Below are 18,264 nucleotides of genomic sequence, written 5' to 3'. Positions count from 1 at the left end.
CTGAAGCCCCCTTTGATGTCTGTGTGAGCACGTCCCTGTTCATGCTACTGACCCAGGAGGAGGAGGAGGAGGAGGAGGAGGACGTTTCGTTTAGGGAGAGAACCGTGGCCCGTAGACAGCCCAAAGTCACAGCGGAGGAGGAGGAGGAGGAGGAGGAGGAGAGGGGGAACAGAGTGGGTCTTGTTCTGGGCTGTAGGGGAGGGGAGCGGAGGGAGGTAGGGGGGCACAGAGAGGGTTTTGTGACACTTTTAGATTAATGGTTAGTTGGTGGCCAACAACTATAGCATGGAGGTGCTCGGAGGTTTTTCATGAAGAGCACTAGAAAAGTACGAGGCAGAGAGAGGGAGAGAACAGAATGTTTTGCAGCGTCTAGACTCTTAGTGCAGTGAATGATTGCTGTGCACTTTTTCCCCCAGGGATATTGCTGCAGTAAGTTGTTTACGCAGGAAAGTCCGGGGTGTTAATTTCGCCCGGAGCGAGCATGAAAATGGACCCCTCTCTCTCTCTCTCTCTCAGCCTGGCGTTCCCTAATTTTGGCCACGTCATTATAGGCGGAAAATAGTGTTAGTTTGTATGTTGGCTATTTTCACCATGATGTGACACTGTCGTATACAACTGAGCATATCACTTTGGCATGGCCACTTGCACTTGAACCCTCAGAATCCCTATTCTGGGGGAACGTTCGCCAAAGATACAGTAGCAGATCTGTTGTTGAAATTCTTTATTTGGGAATACCCCTTGAGTTACAATATCTCGTTATCGAAAGGGGTCCTCACGTATACAGTCAATACAAAACAATTAACAGAAGATAAAAAAACAACACAAAGACAGGGTATTACACTAGGCAAGCACAATAGCAACAAGATGGATCATTTGTTACGTCAAATATCATTGTCACTACCATAGTTCAGCATTAGAATACAGTTGATTTAGGTCAGCATTAGAATACAGTTAATACAAGAAATATTTAGTTTCTCATTGTTTATAGAGATCGGATCGGCCCTTATTTGTCATATAGGGTATCGGTATCGGTGAATATGCCAGTCTAACCACTGATCCGACACAAGGGGTTGACACTATGGCAGGTAAATAAAATGTTGGGACATGTGGAGTTTGCTTTGGAGTTGCCCAAACTGCAAGTGCACATTTGAGTGAAACACAACACGAGATATATAGCTAGATAGCTATAAACACAACATGAGATCATGACACTGGTATCGGTATTCGGTATCGGCTAGCGAAAAAAGTGTATCGGGACATCCCTAATTAGCTCTTCGCTAAGTCCCACCCAAGCCCGTTGTTGGCCAATACCACGTTAGCGACGGTTACTAAGGTAGAAAACTGGTCACGCTTGCAATGCTGGTCAAAATGTTTAAGCAGTGTCAATAAATATATTTGCTGTACAGCATGTGTGGACCTCAGAAAGAGGGTTTGTTTTCTTACCTTGTTATGAGCAAAATAGTCCGTTCCATGAATTATTTCGCTCCGTTGTGCAGTTTAATAGTAGGCTACATATTAGAAATAAAAATAGGCTCTCATTGACTTCCATTGTAACGGGGGAACAGCTCTCAAAGTCACTCTTTTAGAACACTAAGCTGATTCTGACCGTTTATGACATCAGGAAAACTCACTCACTTTTATTTTTAATAAAAAATGTCAACGTTGTCTTGTCTGTTTTTGTTTTGACTTCAGTGTTGCCACATTGTGTGAGAGAAATAAGCCAACCCACCTCCAAAAACAAGCCAACTCTTAAAGCCAAATCAAGAAAAACAAGCCAAAACAAACACAATAATATGACCATATATAATCATAATAAAAAGATTGTATGCATTTATCATTATAAATACTATGTAGGCCTATGTCTATGATAATTAATGTTTTGGTAATGTATTACATACACTAATTATTAGCCTTAAGCCAAAAGTAGCGGGAAATAAGCAGACCTGGCAACCCTGACAAGTTTGTGTGGAAAGAAGTTCCGGTTTGCCTACAAAATGATCTGATTGGTCCAAATCTGTACACACACTTCTGAAGTAGCCTCGGTCTCAGCCTTCCATCCAGGCCGTTGGATGTAAACAAATGTATTTGATCTCGTCCACTTGTCGCAAACACCATACACAATTTTGGACGCGTTTGAGGGAGACACTTTAGGAGAAATGTCTGGGACTGCAGCTGGGTGCTCAAACAGCATGGAGACTTGTTTACAAATGAGAGTTGGAACACCAGAACCGCTTCACTGTATATCTCCAACCAAAATAGTTACTTTATAAATCTATCAAAAGACGAAAAGTTTTCCTGATGTCATAAACTGTCAGAATCAGCTTTTGTTGTGTTCGCTTATGTGCTAACTGACTGACTTTGAGAGCCAGGTATTTGACCAGCATGCAAGCGTGACCAGTTTTCTACCTTAGTAACCGTCGCTAACGTGGTATTGGCCAACAACGGGCTTGGGTGGGACTTAGCGAAGAGTGAATTGTTTATATGTTCACTTTATTTATACACTATTATTATATATTTACTTATAAACAATGAAGTGCAATAGTCATGGGCATGTACAAGAGGTCGTAGTATAAGAAGACGGTGCACTTTTGAACATATTGAAAGATGAAATAGTTTGAATATGTGTTGGTAAATTGTTCCAATCAGAGGGACCTTTAAACATACATGCTGTCTTACCTAATGCGTTGGAGGCTGTAGGAACAGAAACGTAAGGTTGAGTGGACCTTATCTACAAGCTCAGGTGGGAAAAGAGCATACAAATCATCCTCATCGGTTTGAAGTCCGATATGGCTCGATATGGCTCTCTTCCACCGGGAACCGTCCGTGGCCATCTCATGGTCGATGCCAAGCGCTTTTCAAGTCAGCCAACACGGTTGTCTGCCAGGTCTTATTAGGCCGGCCACTGGCCCAAACGTTCTCCAAACTTCCTCCGAGTCCCTTGTAGTTCGGCCAGGGTCTGGACTGTACCCTGTTACCGTCTGTCGTCACGTGGAGGCACTACATAGGGCCTGCTGTTAGAGAGGGCCATGTGCTGGCAGGGAGAGGCTTGCGCACTCTGCCCTCCCGTTCGCAATCTGCTAGCCAGCGGTGGAGGTTTTTTTTTTTTTTTTTTAATGTTTTTTTTGTGGCTTTCGCCTTTATTTTATATAAAAAAAATTTTTATGGAGGGACAGACAGTAGGCTGACAGGAAATGGGGAGAGAGATGGGGGAAGACATGCAGTAAAGGCCGTCGGGATCGGGAGTTGAACCCGCGGCACACTGCCAGACTGGATTACCAGCCAAGGTGCCTGGACCACTGAGCCATGGCCCAGGCCAGCGGTGGAGGTTTGACGGTGAGAAGTGAGGCACTAGGCACTCCACCAACACACTACACACCAACACACTACACACCAACACACTACACACCAACACACTTCACAACAACCCAACTTCTTACGAAGAAGACAGACCAACTTGGGTCCCTTTTTACTAAGTCCAGAGAGGATTTGGACTTTGGGTGGTTAAGAACAGTTTAACTGCCCAGAACCGAGATCAGAGAGGTCTTTTAATTGCTTAATATGTGTCTATTTACTGGTTCCAACTGATGCTGGGCAGTATAAGTCTCCAGTGTTTACTTTTTATAGCCAGTGTGGTGGAAGGGTGCCGGGTAGGCTCTGCTTAGTTTGAGGTGGGTTCTCTCCTCCGCGTCATCAGTACCCATACCCTAGGGGTGGTTGGCGAGAGGGCCTTTCTTTTCTTTTCAAAATCTTTTTATTTCCGTTTTATAACAGTATGGGTGTCAAGTCACAGGTTCATAGAAAAAAAAATATATATATATTTTAGTATCAGTGACTGAGGTAAACAAACGTAGCCTACTGTATGAATCACAGAGATCGTGGGCAGACATAATGAAAAGACTGTTATTGAGCAAAACATGCCCCTTCAAGACAAAAGAAAAACATTTTCTCCCCTTCAAGTCCCAATTTAGTATAGCCAATTCCCAATTCCCCAGCCTCTCTACAAGTACTCCATCTCTGCTAACCCCCACAATCAGTCATTGGGAGGGTGAAGAAAGCCTCGGGTCTCCTCCGATACCCGGGCCATCAAGCCAACGAGAGGGCCTTTCTGTGTGGAGTTTGCATGTTCTCCTCATGTCCCCTAGGGCCTAGGGTAGTAGGTCCCCTCACAAAAACAACCATGCAGTAATCCTGGTCTCTATAAACTGCCTCCCCTTGGCCAGCCTGATGGAGGGGAAATGGACTGTTTGGAATAACGTGTTCCTTCCACGCGCTACAGTACGTCCTACCGGGGGAAAACGCCGGCCTCCTCACTCCTCATGCATTGAAGGAAGCATGAGCTCAGTTCGGGGCTCTCCCCAGGGTTAAATGGTGCATTTATATAGCGCCTTTATCCAAGGCGCTTTACATAGATTGTGCATTACATTCACCCATTCATACACCGATTGCGGCGGAAGCCATGCAAGGTACCAACCAGCACATCGGGAGCAATGTGGGGTTCAGTGTCTTGCCCAAGGACACTTCGACATGTAGACAGGAGGAGCTGGGATTCGAACCGCCGACCCATGGATCATTGGACGGCCTGCTCTACCTCCTGAGCCACAGTCGCCCCGAGGGTTGGCAGAGGGAGAGTAGCAGCACCCAGGATTACAGTTTAATGGGTTAAAGAATTGTGGGATAAAAAATATAAATATCAAACGGGTGAACCAGCAGTTGGAATGAGATTCATGGAATCCCATCATGTCCTTCACTAGACTCTGCAAAGACCTTGACAGGGTTTTTTTCTTTGGCCTAGGCGTGCATGGATTAAGGTTCTCAGTTGCCATGACTGATTTCCAGTCGTTTGGATTCATTCCATAGAGGCCGACATGTCTTCAGTTTCTATAGGCTTGTAACTTTAACGCTGCTGCTTTGCCCCGTGTGGCCGGGCATAAAGTCCTGCCCTACTTTAATAATAGATGTTTTGTTTGAAGATTAGAGAGTGTTTGAATTGGTTAAACTATAGCCATAGAATACATATAAAACCCTAATGGTCTCTGATCCTATATTAAAATTGGCTAGTATTAAAAAAAACTAAAAAAGAGCGAAGGTTAAAGCCTCAGGCAGTGATTTCTCCAACTGCTCGGTTGTATGCAGAGCAACAGGAACGAATAGGGAATGATAACATTGAAGCGTCATCCTTTTACATATTCTGCTAAAGGTTTGTGTGTGTGTGTGTGTGTGTGTGTGTGTGTGTGTGTGTGTGTGTGTGTGTGTGTGTGTGTGTGTGTGTGTGTGTGTGTGTGTGTGTGTGTGTGTGTGTGTGTGTGTGTGTGTGACTTAGGGCATTAAGCAACTAGTCGACTAGTTTACTAGTCGACTAGTAAATCCACTAGTCGACCTTGCTGGTACTAGTCGACTAGTTGATAAGAAAAAAAAGAAAAAAAAACAAGTTCATTTTTTTATTTTATTTTTTCCCCCGGTTTTGTCGACTACTCGACTAGTAAACTAGGCAACTAGTCAACTAGTAAAAATGACTAGAAGTGAATGCCCTAGTGTGTGTGGGGGGCGCTCCTTTTCATGCTATTTCACACAATAGTTGCAGATTGGGACTTGGCCTTAACCCATTTAGACCTGAGGACGATTCTACAAATGCCTTCTGAATCTATTTTTCAATAGCTAATAAGTATAACATAATGCTTAAAACACCAAAAGGGGTTCCTTCCCGCCCAAAATGGATTAGAAAATGCCAGTTGTGAGATAGATAAGTGTCTTTGCTTCAACCCCTGGGCCTAAATCTTGTGTGAGCCAAATGAAATGGTTCTAGTGGGTGGTACGGAGATGGAGTACTACTCTTTATGTTGTGGTGGTGGGAACTCAAAGTGCCCGTCTCTCTCACACACTCTCTGACATGTAGTCCACTGAGCCTCGGCGGGGTTCAGGTCTGTCACTGCGAGAGGGCATGCGGTCGCAGTGTTAAGAGGATGTAACCGTGGCTGCTGCACACTTCCTCTGAGCTGTGACCTGAAAGAGGGGGTGGGGGGGGGAGAGAGGGAGAGAGAGAGAGGGAGGGAGGGAGAGAGAGAGAGAGAGACTAGTACTGTACTTAAGTACAATTTTGAGTATTTCCAATATTTTTTCTTCTACTCCACTACATCTCAGATGCGAATATTGTACTTTTACTCCACTACATTTATTTGAAAACTTTTGTTTGGGCCTACTACTTACTGTGTATAGGTTTTGATTATTATCATTACAAAACATACATCACTAACTTCAGCCCTTTATATACATTTAAGGCCATTTGAAAATAGCCAATCTACGAGCTCAAAATGTAGTCTCACCGCAAGGAGGAATGCAAGCGAGGAAGGGGGAGAGATCACGATAACAGCAAAGTTGTGAAAACAGGACGGATTTCCTTTAAATGAGTAATGCGCTTTGATTCAGCTCCTGTGTGTGTGTGTGTGTGTGTGTGTGTGTGTGTGTGTGTGTGTGTGTGTGTGTGTGTGTGTGTGTGTGTGTGTGTGTGTGTGTGTGTGTGTGTGTGTGTGTGTGTGTGTGTGTGTGTGTGTGTGTGTGTGTGTGTGTGTGTGTGTGTGTGTGTGTGTGTGTGTGTGTGTGTGTGTGTGTGTGTGTGTGTGTGTGTGTGTTGGGCTTTTGTAATTCAGTGCAGAGAGAGGAAGAGGGAGAGAGAGAGATAGGAAATCTATACCACCCCCACCCCCGTTCTCAAACGTGACACAATAAAAGCTTGCTTTTGCTTTATCACAGTGAAGGAGAAGTTCAGTTCAGGGTAAGAAAAGCAGAGCATCTTCTGCTCGCTGATTCTGTCTGCTTGCTGTTTGCAGACAGAGAGGGAGACAGACAGACAGACAGACAGACAGACAGACATACAGACGGACAGACAGACAGAGAGAAACAGACAGACAGACAGACAGACAGACAGGAGAGAGACAGACAGGAGAGAGACAGACAGAGAGAGAGAGAGAGAAAACCACCTCATGTGCTGTGAATGTGTTGTGGACAAGACATGCTGCCTCTTGTTGTCTCTGTCTGAGAAGAACGTGAGATGAAACCTTGAACTGCTTTGGCTCATCCCTGTCACTCAATCTCTTTCTTGCACTGGATTTCATTTTCGCACGCACGCACACACGCACGCACGCACGCACGCACGCAAGCACACACGCACACACACACTCTCTGTCTCTCCTCAACTAAAGGGTACTAACTTGCTTGGCGCACCGAAACCAGCAGATATTCACAAGCTTTGTACATCTGGGCACATACAAAAAGTGTTGAGAAGCGATGCTCTAATCCCGTAGTTTTCAACCCTTTTCATATAATGATATCATCGATATTAACTTTATTCTGCGTTCGAGCCAAGGGCCACCATTTGATGACATTTAGCCTCTCGGGCCCAAAACTAAAGAATATATGTAACGTATTCTCTCACATTGTGTAAATTTCTTGTAAATTATATAATGCAGATGTTTAACAATAATTGAATCTCTTGAGAACGTAAAATGTAAGGGGTCCATTTGGCTTCATTTTACAATCTCAAGAGTTGAAGATCATTTGGTGAACCAACTCTCCACCATTTAGCTGGGGACCACCTGCTGGAACCCCATCAAGGACCACTGGTTGAAATGCGCTGGTCAAATTGTTTCATTTGAACCCTCATTACCTCGTCCCCCTGTCCCCCCCGTCCCCCCCCCCCCTCTCCGTCCCTCTTGCAGAGGAAGTCTCTCAGAGACCAGTGGCTGATGGAGGGTCCTCCTTTGTCCCCGACCTCCTCGGAAGGCAGCCAGGGTCCCCGTTCCCCTCTCTGGGGTTCCCACGCCCAGGACATCGAGAAGAATATTGACAAGTACGTCTGTATGCATGTGTGTGTTTGTGTGTCTGTGTGTGTGTGTGTGTGTGTGTGTGTGTGTCCGTGTGTGTGTGTGTGTGTGTGCGTGTGCACACGCGTGCAAGGGAGAGAGAGATTGATTATTGGTTGATAATGATCAGTTCAGTTTACTTGTTGGTATTTATTTGCTCAATCCCATTTACAGTTATTTGTTTTGTGGTTACACTTGTCATTTTCTGCATGCGCTCCGGCGGTGTCTGAAATGTGTTGTTGTTGTGAATGTGATGGTATAAGGAATGTGTTGTTGTTGTGAATGTGATGGTATAAGGAATGTGTTGTTGTTGTGAATGTGATGGTATAAGGAATGTGTTGTTGTTGTGAATGTGATGGTATAAGGAATGTGTTGTTGTTGTGAATGTGATGGTATGAGGAATGTGTTGTTGTTGTGAATGTGATGGTATAATGAATGTGTTGTTGTTGTTGTGAATGTGATGGTATAAGGAATGTGTTGTTGTGAATGTGATGGTATAAGGAATGTGTTGTTGTTGTGAATGTGATGGTATAAGGAATGTGTTGTTGTTGTGAATGTGATGGTATAAGGAATGTGTTGTTGTTGTGAATGTGATGGTATAATGAATGTATTGTTGTTGTGAATGTGATGGTATAAGGAATGTGTTGTTGTTGTGAATGTGATGGTATAATGAATGTGTTGTTGTTGTGAATGTGATGGTATAATGAATGTGTTGTTGTTGTGAATGTGATGGTATAAGGAATGTGTTGTTGTTGTTGTGAATGTGATGGTATAAGGAATGTGTTGTTGTTGTGAATGTGATGGTATAAGGAATGTGTTGTTGTTGTGAATGTGATGGTATAATGAATGTGTTGTTGTTGTGAATGTGATGGTATAATGAATGTGTTGTTGTTGTGAATGTGATGGTATAAGGAATGTGTTGTTGTTGTGAATGTGATGGTATAAGGAATGTGTTGTTGTTGTGAATGTGATGGTATAATGAATGTGTTGTTGTTGTGAATGTGATGGTATAAGGAATGTGTTGTTGTTGTGAATGTGATGGTATAAGGAATGTGTTGTTGTTGTGAATGTGATGGTATAAGGAATGTGTTGTTGTTGTGAATGTGATGGTATAAGGAATGTGTTGTTGTTGTGAATGTGATGGTATAAGGAATGTGTTGTTGTTGTGAATGTGATGGTATAAGGAATGTGTTGTTGTTGTGAATGTGATGGTATAAGGAATGTGTTGTTGTTGTGAATGTGATGGTATAAGGAATGTGTTGTTGTTGTGAATGTGATGGTATAAGGAATGTGTTGTTGTTGTGAATGTGATGGTATAAGGAATGTGTTGTTGTTGTGAATGTGATGGTATAAGGAATGTGTTGTTGTTGTGAATGTGATGGTATAAGGAATGTGTTGTTGTTGTGAATGTGATGGTATAAGGAATGTGTTGTTGTTGTTGTGAATGTGATGGTATAAGGAATGTGTTGTTGTTGTTGTGAATGTGATGGTATAAGGAATGTGTTGTTGTTGTTGTGAATGTGATGGTATAAGGAATGTGTTGTTGTTGTGAATGTGATGGTATAAGGAATGTGTTGTTGTTGTGAATGTGATGGTATAAGGAATGTGTTGTTGTGAATGTGATGGTATAATGAATGTGTTGTTGTTGTGAATGTGATGGTATAAGGAATGTGTTGTTGTTGTGAATGTGATGGTATAAGGAATGTGTTGTTGTGAATGTGATGGTATAATGAATGTGTTGTTGTTGTTGTGAATGTGATGGTATAAGGAATGTGTTGTTGTGAATGTGATGGTATAATGAATGTGTTGTTGTTGTTGTGAATGTGATGGTATAAGGAATGTGTTGTTGTGAATGTGATGGTATAAGGAATGTGTTGTTGTGAATGTGATGGTATAAGGAATGTGTTGTTGTTGTGAATGTGATGGTATAATGAATGTGTTGTTGTTGTGAATGTGATGGTATAAGGAATGTGTTGTTGTGAATGTGATGGTATAAGGAATGTGTTATTGTTGTTGTGAATGTGATGGTATAAGGAATGTGTTGTTGTTGTTGTGAATGTGATGGTATAAGGAATGTGTTGTTGTTGTTGTGAATGTGATGGTATAAGGAATGTGTTGTTGTGAATGTGATGGTATAAGGAATGTGTTGTTGTTGTGAATGTGATGGTATAAGGAATGTGTTGTTGTTGTGAATGTGATGGTATAAGGAATGTGTTGTTGTTGTGAATGTGATGGTATAAGGAATGTGTTGTTGTTGTGAATGTGATGGTATAAGGAATGTGTTGTTGTGAATGTGATGGTATAAGGAATGTGTTGTTGTTGTGAATGTGATGGTATAAGGAATGTGTTGTTGTTGTGAATGTGATGGTATAAGGAATGTGTTGTTGTTGTGAATGTGATGGTATAAGGAATGTGTTGTTGTTGTGAATGTGATGGTATAAGGAATGTGTTGTTGTTGTGAATGTGATGGTATAAGGAATGTGTTGTTGTTGTGAATGTGATGGTATAATGAATGTGTTGTTGTTGTGAATGTGATGGTATAAGGAATGTGTTGTTGTTGTGAATGTGATGGTATAAGGAATGTGTTGTTGTTGTGAATGTGATGGTATAAGGAATGTGTTGTTGTTGTGGTGAATGTGATGGTATAATGAATGTATTGTTGTTGTGAATGTGATGGTATAAGGAATGTGTTGTTGTTGTGAATGTGATGGTATAAGGAATGTGTTGTTGTTGTGAATGTGATGGTATAAGGAATGTGTTGTTGTTGTGAATGTGATGGGTATAAGCCGTATACCCATCACATTCACAACCTTCTACTATAAGGAATGAGGGAGAATGGAGCTGCACTGAAATGACCTCGGTGGGACTAAACTGAGCTGAGCTGTCAGTGTGTTCTTAGGCCTGTCACAATTACCGCATCATAATTGCCTGACGCGTAATTATGTTTTTGCATTAATCACCATAATCGTTTCTACGGTGAAATTCTTTTCAGATATAGATCTACAAGCACGCAGCGCTATTTCCACTATTATTAAATATGTCAGTCATGTCTTTGTATCCATCCATCTTCAACACGTCATACCAAAGCATACGCGGGTTGTGCAAGGACGAGCTGTGATTGGCCAGTCGCTGCGATTGACAACCTAACCCTAACCTCAGTAAAACTATACCTAAACCTAACCTCAGTAAACATAACTTGCCCAGGGGCGTGGTTATAAGCACAACCCGTGTTGGATTTAGTATGTCGCATCTTGAACCGCTTATCCGTAGTCGGGTCACGGGGACAACAGCTCCACCAGAGAGCTCCAGACTTCCCAGCTCTCCAGAGCAACAACCTGGGGGGGGTATACATGCATAGTTTCATTATATAGATATTCCACTGTTACGTTCTTAGCTTACGTATGATTCATGATAACTACTTTGTTATGTATGTGATTGTGACCAACTACCCAGTCACTACCCAGTCACTACCCAGGGCAAGGAAGGACACAACACGGGGCAGCTTCCTTAAGTTTGTAGCTTTATTCCTCCAAGTCAAGGGAATAACAATTTGAAAGCATCACAATATTAGTTTACACAGGAGAGCAGATGGCTCTCCACTGTCCGGACAGAGGCTGAGTGTTTGTGGAGATGACTGATTTAACCTGTTGTGCCTTGATCAAGTCCATGCACAACAGGTGCGCAGCCACACCCAGCTCTGAGTCCAGTTCTAGTTTGACTCAGGCCAGGTGTGACTGCTTAAATCAGTCATCCTCCATCTCACAGTGATGTATCACCATACTTTTTTTTCTTGCGTAATGTATGTATGCTAAATGCCTAAATTGTAAAATTGTAAATTGTAGATCCCGAGGCGTTCCAAGGCCAGTGAGTCGATGTAATCTCTCCTTGGGCCTTGGTCTGCCCCGGGGTCTCCTCCCAGTGGGACGTGCCTCGAGGACCTCTCTAGGGAGAGGCATCCTAACCAGATTTCTTTGTATATTTGGATATTTTTTTCATATCTGCCCTGTGAAACCACAAAACATAGACAGTTAGCAGAGGTTCCCAACCACTGGTACGTGTACCTGCGCTGGTACACGGGACATGTCCCACTGGTACGCGAGAAAGGAATCCCAAGTTTTCCCGACCGTGAATCTATAACCGAGCGTGCGTCACCAGGATCAATGATATGGTCAATGACAATGATATAATGTTATGTTGTGATATAATATTAAATTATAGTAGGCTACTTGAGGTCTTCCGTGTTTTGGTATGTGTGACCGCGACGCACCCCTGTCCCCCCTCACCCCCCAGCCATGCCGGTCGGCGAACATTTTATGAACTGGCATCTGGTCCGTGGTAATAGAAAGGTTGGGACCCCCTGGCATTTAGCAGACAGTTTGAGGGTCCAATGGAGTTAAGAGATTTTGTCCAAAGCACTTTTTAATATTTTTCATTGGTTCAATATTTTTTTTAACCAACACACGTAAACCGTGTTCAATAGCATTGATTTATGCAAAAAAAAAAATAGGTTGTTTCCGCCCAACGTCGACGAATCTCGTGGTTGATCAGACTAATCGACGAATCGATTATTTAAAAAATATATCATAATAATAATAATACATGTATATTTTTGTGTTTTGTTGAGATATATAATAATATAATATATTTTTTTGAAAACCACACACAAAGCGTAATGCTAAGAAGATAATGGCTAGTTGCAGGCCTAGTTCTAGCAGCAGACAGACAGGCAGACAGACAGGGATGCCAGTGGGCAGTGTGCTCAGGTCCCTCGGCATCATCCACCTGTCCTAGAAGAACAAGAAGCAGGCTTTTTATAGAAGCAGGACGGGGACACAACTCTCCTCACTTGTACTGTAGTGCAGCCTCTGTACAGCAGTGCGTAAAAATGAAACCAAATGGACCCGTAAGGTTCCATTTGGTTTCATTTTACGCTCTCAAGAGTTAACCCATTCTGACCTGAGATCAGATTCTAAAAATGTCTTCTACATCCTGACAGTTTTCTGAAAAAGCTATGTTTCTATGTCAGTCGTTCTTCGATTTTTCAAAAATAGCAGACCTACAAGCTCATAGCGCGCCACCGAGTGGCGCGCTATGAACTTGTAGATCTGCTATTTTTCAATAGCTAAAGCATAACATAATGCTAACACCAAAAGGGGTTCCCGCCCAAAATGGTTTAAACAATCTACTTCATTTACAAGACGTCTATACCCAATCAACGCCTGTTTTCTCTCGTGTGGTACCACATCAATACAGCATGAAAGATCCTACAACATATTCTTTAGTTTTGGGTCTGAGAGGCTAAATCTCATCAAATGGTGGTTCCGTGGCTCAAATGCAGAATAAATAATGGACCTTGATATGAAAAGGGTTGAAAACCCCTGCACGCACGCACGCGCGCGCGCGCGCACACGCGCGCGCACACGCGCGCGCACACACACACACAAAGATGGTACAATTAGCTATACATACAGTGGGCTACCCTAGAACTTGTTTTATATGATGATTATATTGTTTAACTTTTAATTTTAATTTCATTTTGAAATTTATTTTTTGTTAATTAACGCCTTACTGTGGTCATACATTGTTGCCTTGCTAAAAATACATCATTAAATATCTTTTCATCAAAGACGGAGTGCCTTGGGTTTGTTTTCTTTTGCAAGTCTGCAGTTTACACCGTTTGGGAGTTGAGCAGTACTTTTTTATTTAAAGGTATATTCAGTGATTCACTTAATTCAAAATATCACTTCTTTTTTTTTTGGTGCTCATAACACCCTACTTGATCATCCGACTGGGTCACTCAAAACCCAGATCCGCAAACTGGAAACACAGCCTCGTCTCGAGCAGCTTGTAGATCTGATACTTTCTGCCACTTTGGAATTTGAATCCTGAAAAGTAAGGGTTTTGGAGATATGAGGTTTCCACCCGACAGAGACGATATGATTCATATACCATTATATCCTTTGCCTCATATAATGTCGTATTGCAAATGGACCCGCACGGGTCCATTTGGTTGCATTTTAAGCTCTCAAGAGTTACATTATTGTTAAACATCTGCATTACTTAATTTACAAGAAGTCTACACAATTAGAGAATGTAGAAGAATGGTCTTTCCTCTTATCTCTCCTAATGGTACAACATCAATACAGCATGGAATTGTGGACACAATCTTGTATTTTGGGTCAGAGAGGCTAAATGCCATTAAAATGGTGGTCCGTGGCTCAATTGCCGAAAAAGTAATGGGCCTTGACATGAAACGGGTTGAAAACCACTGTCGTATTGGAACAAACCACTGTCGTATTGGAACAAGCCACTGTCGTATTGGAACAAACCACTGTCGTATTGGAACAAACCACTGTCGTATTGGAACAAACCACTGTCGTATTGGAACAAACCACTGTCGTATTGGAACAAGCCACTGTCGTATTGGAACAAGCCACTGTCGTATTGGAACAAACCACTGTCGTATTGGAACAAGCCACTGTCGTATTGGAACAAACCACTGTCGTATTGGAACAAACCACTGTCGTATTGGAACAAGCCACTGTCGTATTGGAACAAACCACTGTCGTATTGGAACAAACCACTGTCGTATTGGAACAAACCACTGTCGTATTGGAACAAACCACTGTCGTATTGGAACAAACCACTGTCGTATTGGAACAAACCACTGTCGTATTGGAACAAACCACTGTCGTATTGGAACAAACCACTGTCGTATTGGAACAAGCCACTGTCGTATTGGAACAAACCACTGTCTTATTGGAACAAGCACGCTGTACCACTTGTGGGCCCGGCCTACAGTATATACTTTGTTGCGCGACGAATAGTGTAAATAGCCGACCTGCAATCGCGAGTCGCTGTGAGTGCTCTTTTACGGTATATATTTTTTAGGAACATTTGGGCATTTCTTTTTTTAATTGAAAAACAAAAAAATGTCAAAGATCCCACATGTGCTCTAAACAGTATAGATACATGACTGTGTGTGTGCTTGTGTGTGTGTGTGTGTGTGTGTGTGTGTGTGTGTGTGTGTGTGTGTGTGTGTGCGCGCGTGTGTGCGCCAGGTTGCAGACAGAGACTCAACGGTTGGCAGAGGAGGAGGAGCAGTTGAAAGAGCAGATGGAGGACGGCCAAACGGTGAGGCACACACACAATGCACACACACACACACACACACACACACACACACACACACACACACAATGCACACACACACACCCTGCACAATGGACACAAGGGGGTTGGAATACATGTTGAACAAGCTTGCCCTATCATCTAGCATCAAGCAACAATCTTCCCACAAGTTCTGTCGGTGAGTTCCTCCCCATGAATAATGAATGGGATTGATTTCCATCTACAAGTAGCTTTGATGTCGCACCTCCCGTTCAAACGACGGAACTTTATAAACGCGGCGCGGTGCCCCGAACCCCCCTTGTGTAAACAGTTCAGCACTTCAACAATTTTAATGTTTTTTTTTTCACCTCCAGGCAAGCATCAGACTGTTTACCTCACTCCAATGAAGGTCTTTATTGTATAACTAAAGAACTCTCCCCCACATTTGGGAGAAGGTGCCATGGGGGGGTGGGGTTGTTCACTTCCTCAGCTTTGACTTTAACTTAAAATTAGCTTCTGTCAAAAACAGACTATGGCAACTTGTGTGTGGTTGTTACAGACAGACAATTATCTTTAAATGCACCAAGTCTCTGTCTTTCTGTGTGTGTGTACTGTTGTAATCCACGTAACTCGGGAACCGTTCGCCCCACTGACTTCAAATTCGACCCACGCGCTCCACACCACCACGCGGGGGTGCAGTGCCCGGTGTCGAGTCGGTCGGACCCACGGTTGTCCAGAACCGCCCCAACACAACAAGGCCTCTGCCCGGACTCTGCAGGACAGGGCCCCTGCCCAGTGTCCATATATGGAGCTGGCCTGTTCTGACATCATGACTCCACATAGACTCCATATTTGGGCATAAAAGGGACACAGACATAATATCTGGGTAGGGCATGCATGCATTTCCAACTTGCATCGTTCCAAGTAGGCCAGTGCTCAACAGGCACCGCTGTAGAGGCTCCAACGGGCACCGTTCTAGTTAACCACATACTGTATACCCTATTTCACTGGTTCCCAAACCATTTTTATGGGTCCCTTTTATTTTTTTTAATTTTCCACCACTGCGTATAACAAGTTAATCAATAAATGAACCTCTTTGACCTCTTGACCTTTGAGCAGCGGATCACACCATATGTCAGACATCGAGTTAAAGATCTACTATAGTTGCCGGGCAGAAACCTTGTATCTCCATCTGTTCACGTTTTTACTGAGCATTTGTTTAATGAGCAAACGTAATATTTATAATAACACTTTATTTGTATAGCACCTTTCATGACATGAAATGCAGCTCAAAGTGCTTTACAGAGCAATGGAGGGGAAAAAAGAAAAGAAACACAAGGCATAAAACAACATTAACCCATTCTGAACGGGAACCCCTTTTGGTGTTTTAAGCATTATGTTATCTTTAGCCAGAGTATTGGACTCGAGACTCGATGACTCGACTCGAGTCCGACTCGAGTCATTGATTTGACGACTTGCAACTCGACTTGGACTTGAGGGTAAAAACTTGAGACTCGACTTGACTTGACTTGCCCACAACAGAAAAACTTGAGACTTGGACCAAATGACTTGCTACTCGACTCGGACTCTGATCGGAGAGACTCGTGCAATTGTCTGTCTTTAGCTATTGAAAAATAGCAGCAGCGGTACTCGGTGCCACGCTACGAGCTTGTTGATCTGCTATTTTTGAAAAATCGTGAAAATGGGGCGCAAATATTTGAATGAATTCTTTCAGAGCGAACGTTTTTAACTCAAATCTTTGTTTCTGGGGGTCCCCCCTGGAACCACATATTTTCAGATGGGGGTCGGCGGCCAATTACATATATTTTTGGGGGTCCAAGCTCACAACAGGTCAGCAGAAAGCTGCGTTTTTTAGTTGCCATTTTTTAGGCACAGTTAGTCGATCTCCAAGCTCACAACAGGTCACCAGTTTAGACATTTTGAAAGAGAAAGTGTTTTTGTTTGTCTGTGGTTTTATAAATAATATTATACAGTAATTATATACAGTATAAAATGTTTTTTTTTTTTTTTTTTTTTAGAACAATGGCTTTTATTGCAACTTTCCAGGAATAGAAAGCCTACCGTTTCTATTGGCTTGGATTCCCCATCGATGGTGTTTTTTTTTAAATTGTATCTCTGGGTCGCCAAATATACACTGTACAATTCTCAACTCTGAGAGTGTAAAAATGGAACCCAATGGACCCGTGAGGGTTCAGTTGGTTCGTACACTCTCAGAGTAGCCCAGTACAGTTGGGTGCCACCGATATTGTCCCTTATCATTTGACCCATTTAGGCCTGACCTCAAATTTAAAAAAAAATCCTTCTAAATCCTCCAGTTTTCTGAAATAAATATTTTCACGATTTTTCAAAAATAGCAGATCTACAAGCTCATAGCGCGCCACCGAGTGGCGCGCTACGAGCTTGTAGATCTGCTATTTTTCAATAGCTAAATTATAACATAATGTTTAAAACACCAAAAGGGGTTCCTTTTGCACAGATCACGCAAACCTCAGCAAAAAGAAAAGGACAATATCGATGGCCTCCAACAGTATATGACCCTGCTCCTTTCAAAGAGCAGGGGCTGCCATGTAGTCCATTCACGCCCCCTTGTGGTCGGGTGAATATGCTTACTAACTACAAAGGATTACAAGCCTGTAACGCATAATAATTATCAGCCTCCTTTCCCATGCAAGTGATAAGTCATATAATATACAAGATTACAGGCATGTTTGATCTTTCATTAAGGCCTTGATAGGGTTAATCATTTCTATCGCTATATATATATAATCCTGACCAGCGGTCACTTTTTAACTACCTCTGTTAATATAATCCAAACCGACACAGGCTGCTCTTGGAATCTGCTGTTCAAGGTGTAATATTCTACTGTCCGTGCTGTAACCGTAAAAGACAAACATCCCTATATTAACCCATTTTGACCCGAGATCAGATTCTAAAAATGTGTTCTACATCCTGACAGAAAAGTCAGACAAAAATACAAAATTAAGTAGAAAAAGAGTGGAAAAAAACGTATATTGTTGGTTGTTTTTATGTGCAGAGGTCCCTGTCCAGGACACGTGTTCTTATCTGGCACAATTTAGATCTAGTTTTATGGACATTTAATTTAGAATTTGTAAATGTGATGAATTATTTGTGTACTGATATAATACTGCCTGTAGAGTAGTAATATAAATAACATGTATCTATCCACCCTCTTGTTTGATAGGAACCAGCAGAGGAGACACGAGTTACAACTGGTAAGTGTCGCCTTCCTTTTTACAATATTAAAAAACATAAAATG

The 18,264-nt window shown here is 42.4% G+C and overlaps 1 protein-coding gene across 1 annotated transcript in view; it reads left to right on the top strand.

Moving 5' to 3' along the window:
• The window catches only part of palm3 (paralemmin 3), an 86,848-nt gene that overhangs the window by 54,494 nt on the left and 14,090 nt on the right, over positions 1-18,264 (top strand). The window contains exons 4-6 of the mRNA XM_079500175.1: positions 7,713-7,843; positions 14,918-14,990; positions 18,190-18,220. Of these exons, the coding sequence (XP_079356301.1) occupies positions 7,713-7,843; positions 14,918-14,990; positions 18,190-18,220 (235 nt within the window). The remainder of the gene's footprint in view (positions 1-7,712; positions 7,844-14,917; positions 14,991-18,189; positions 18,221-18,264) is intronic.

This window comes from Electrona antarctica (assembly GCF_951216825.1).
Source record: "Electrona antarctica genome assembly, chromosome: 4".
NCBI classification, from domain to species: Eukaryota; Metazoa; Chordata; class Actinopteri; order Myctophiformes; family Myctophidae; genus Electrona; species Electrona antarctica.
The sequence above is the reverse complement of the archived record's forward strand: the minus strand, read 5'-3'. Positions and strand labels throughout refer to the sequence as shown.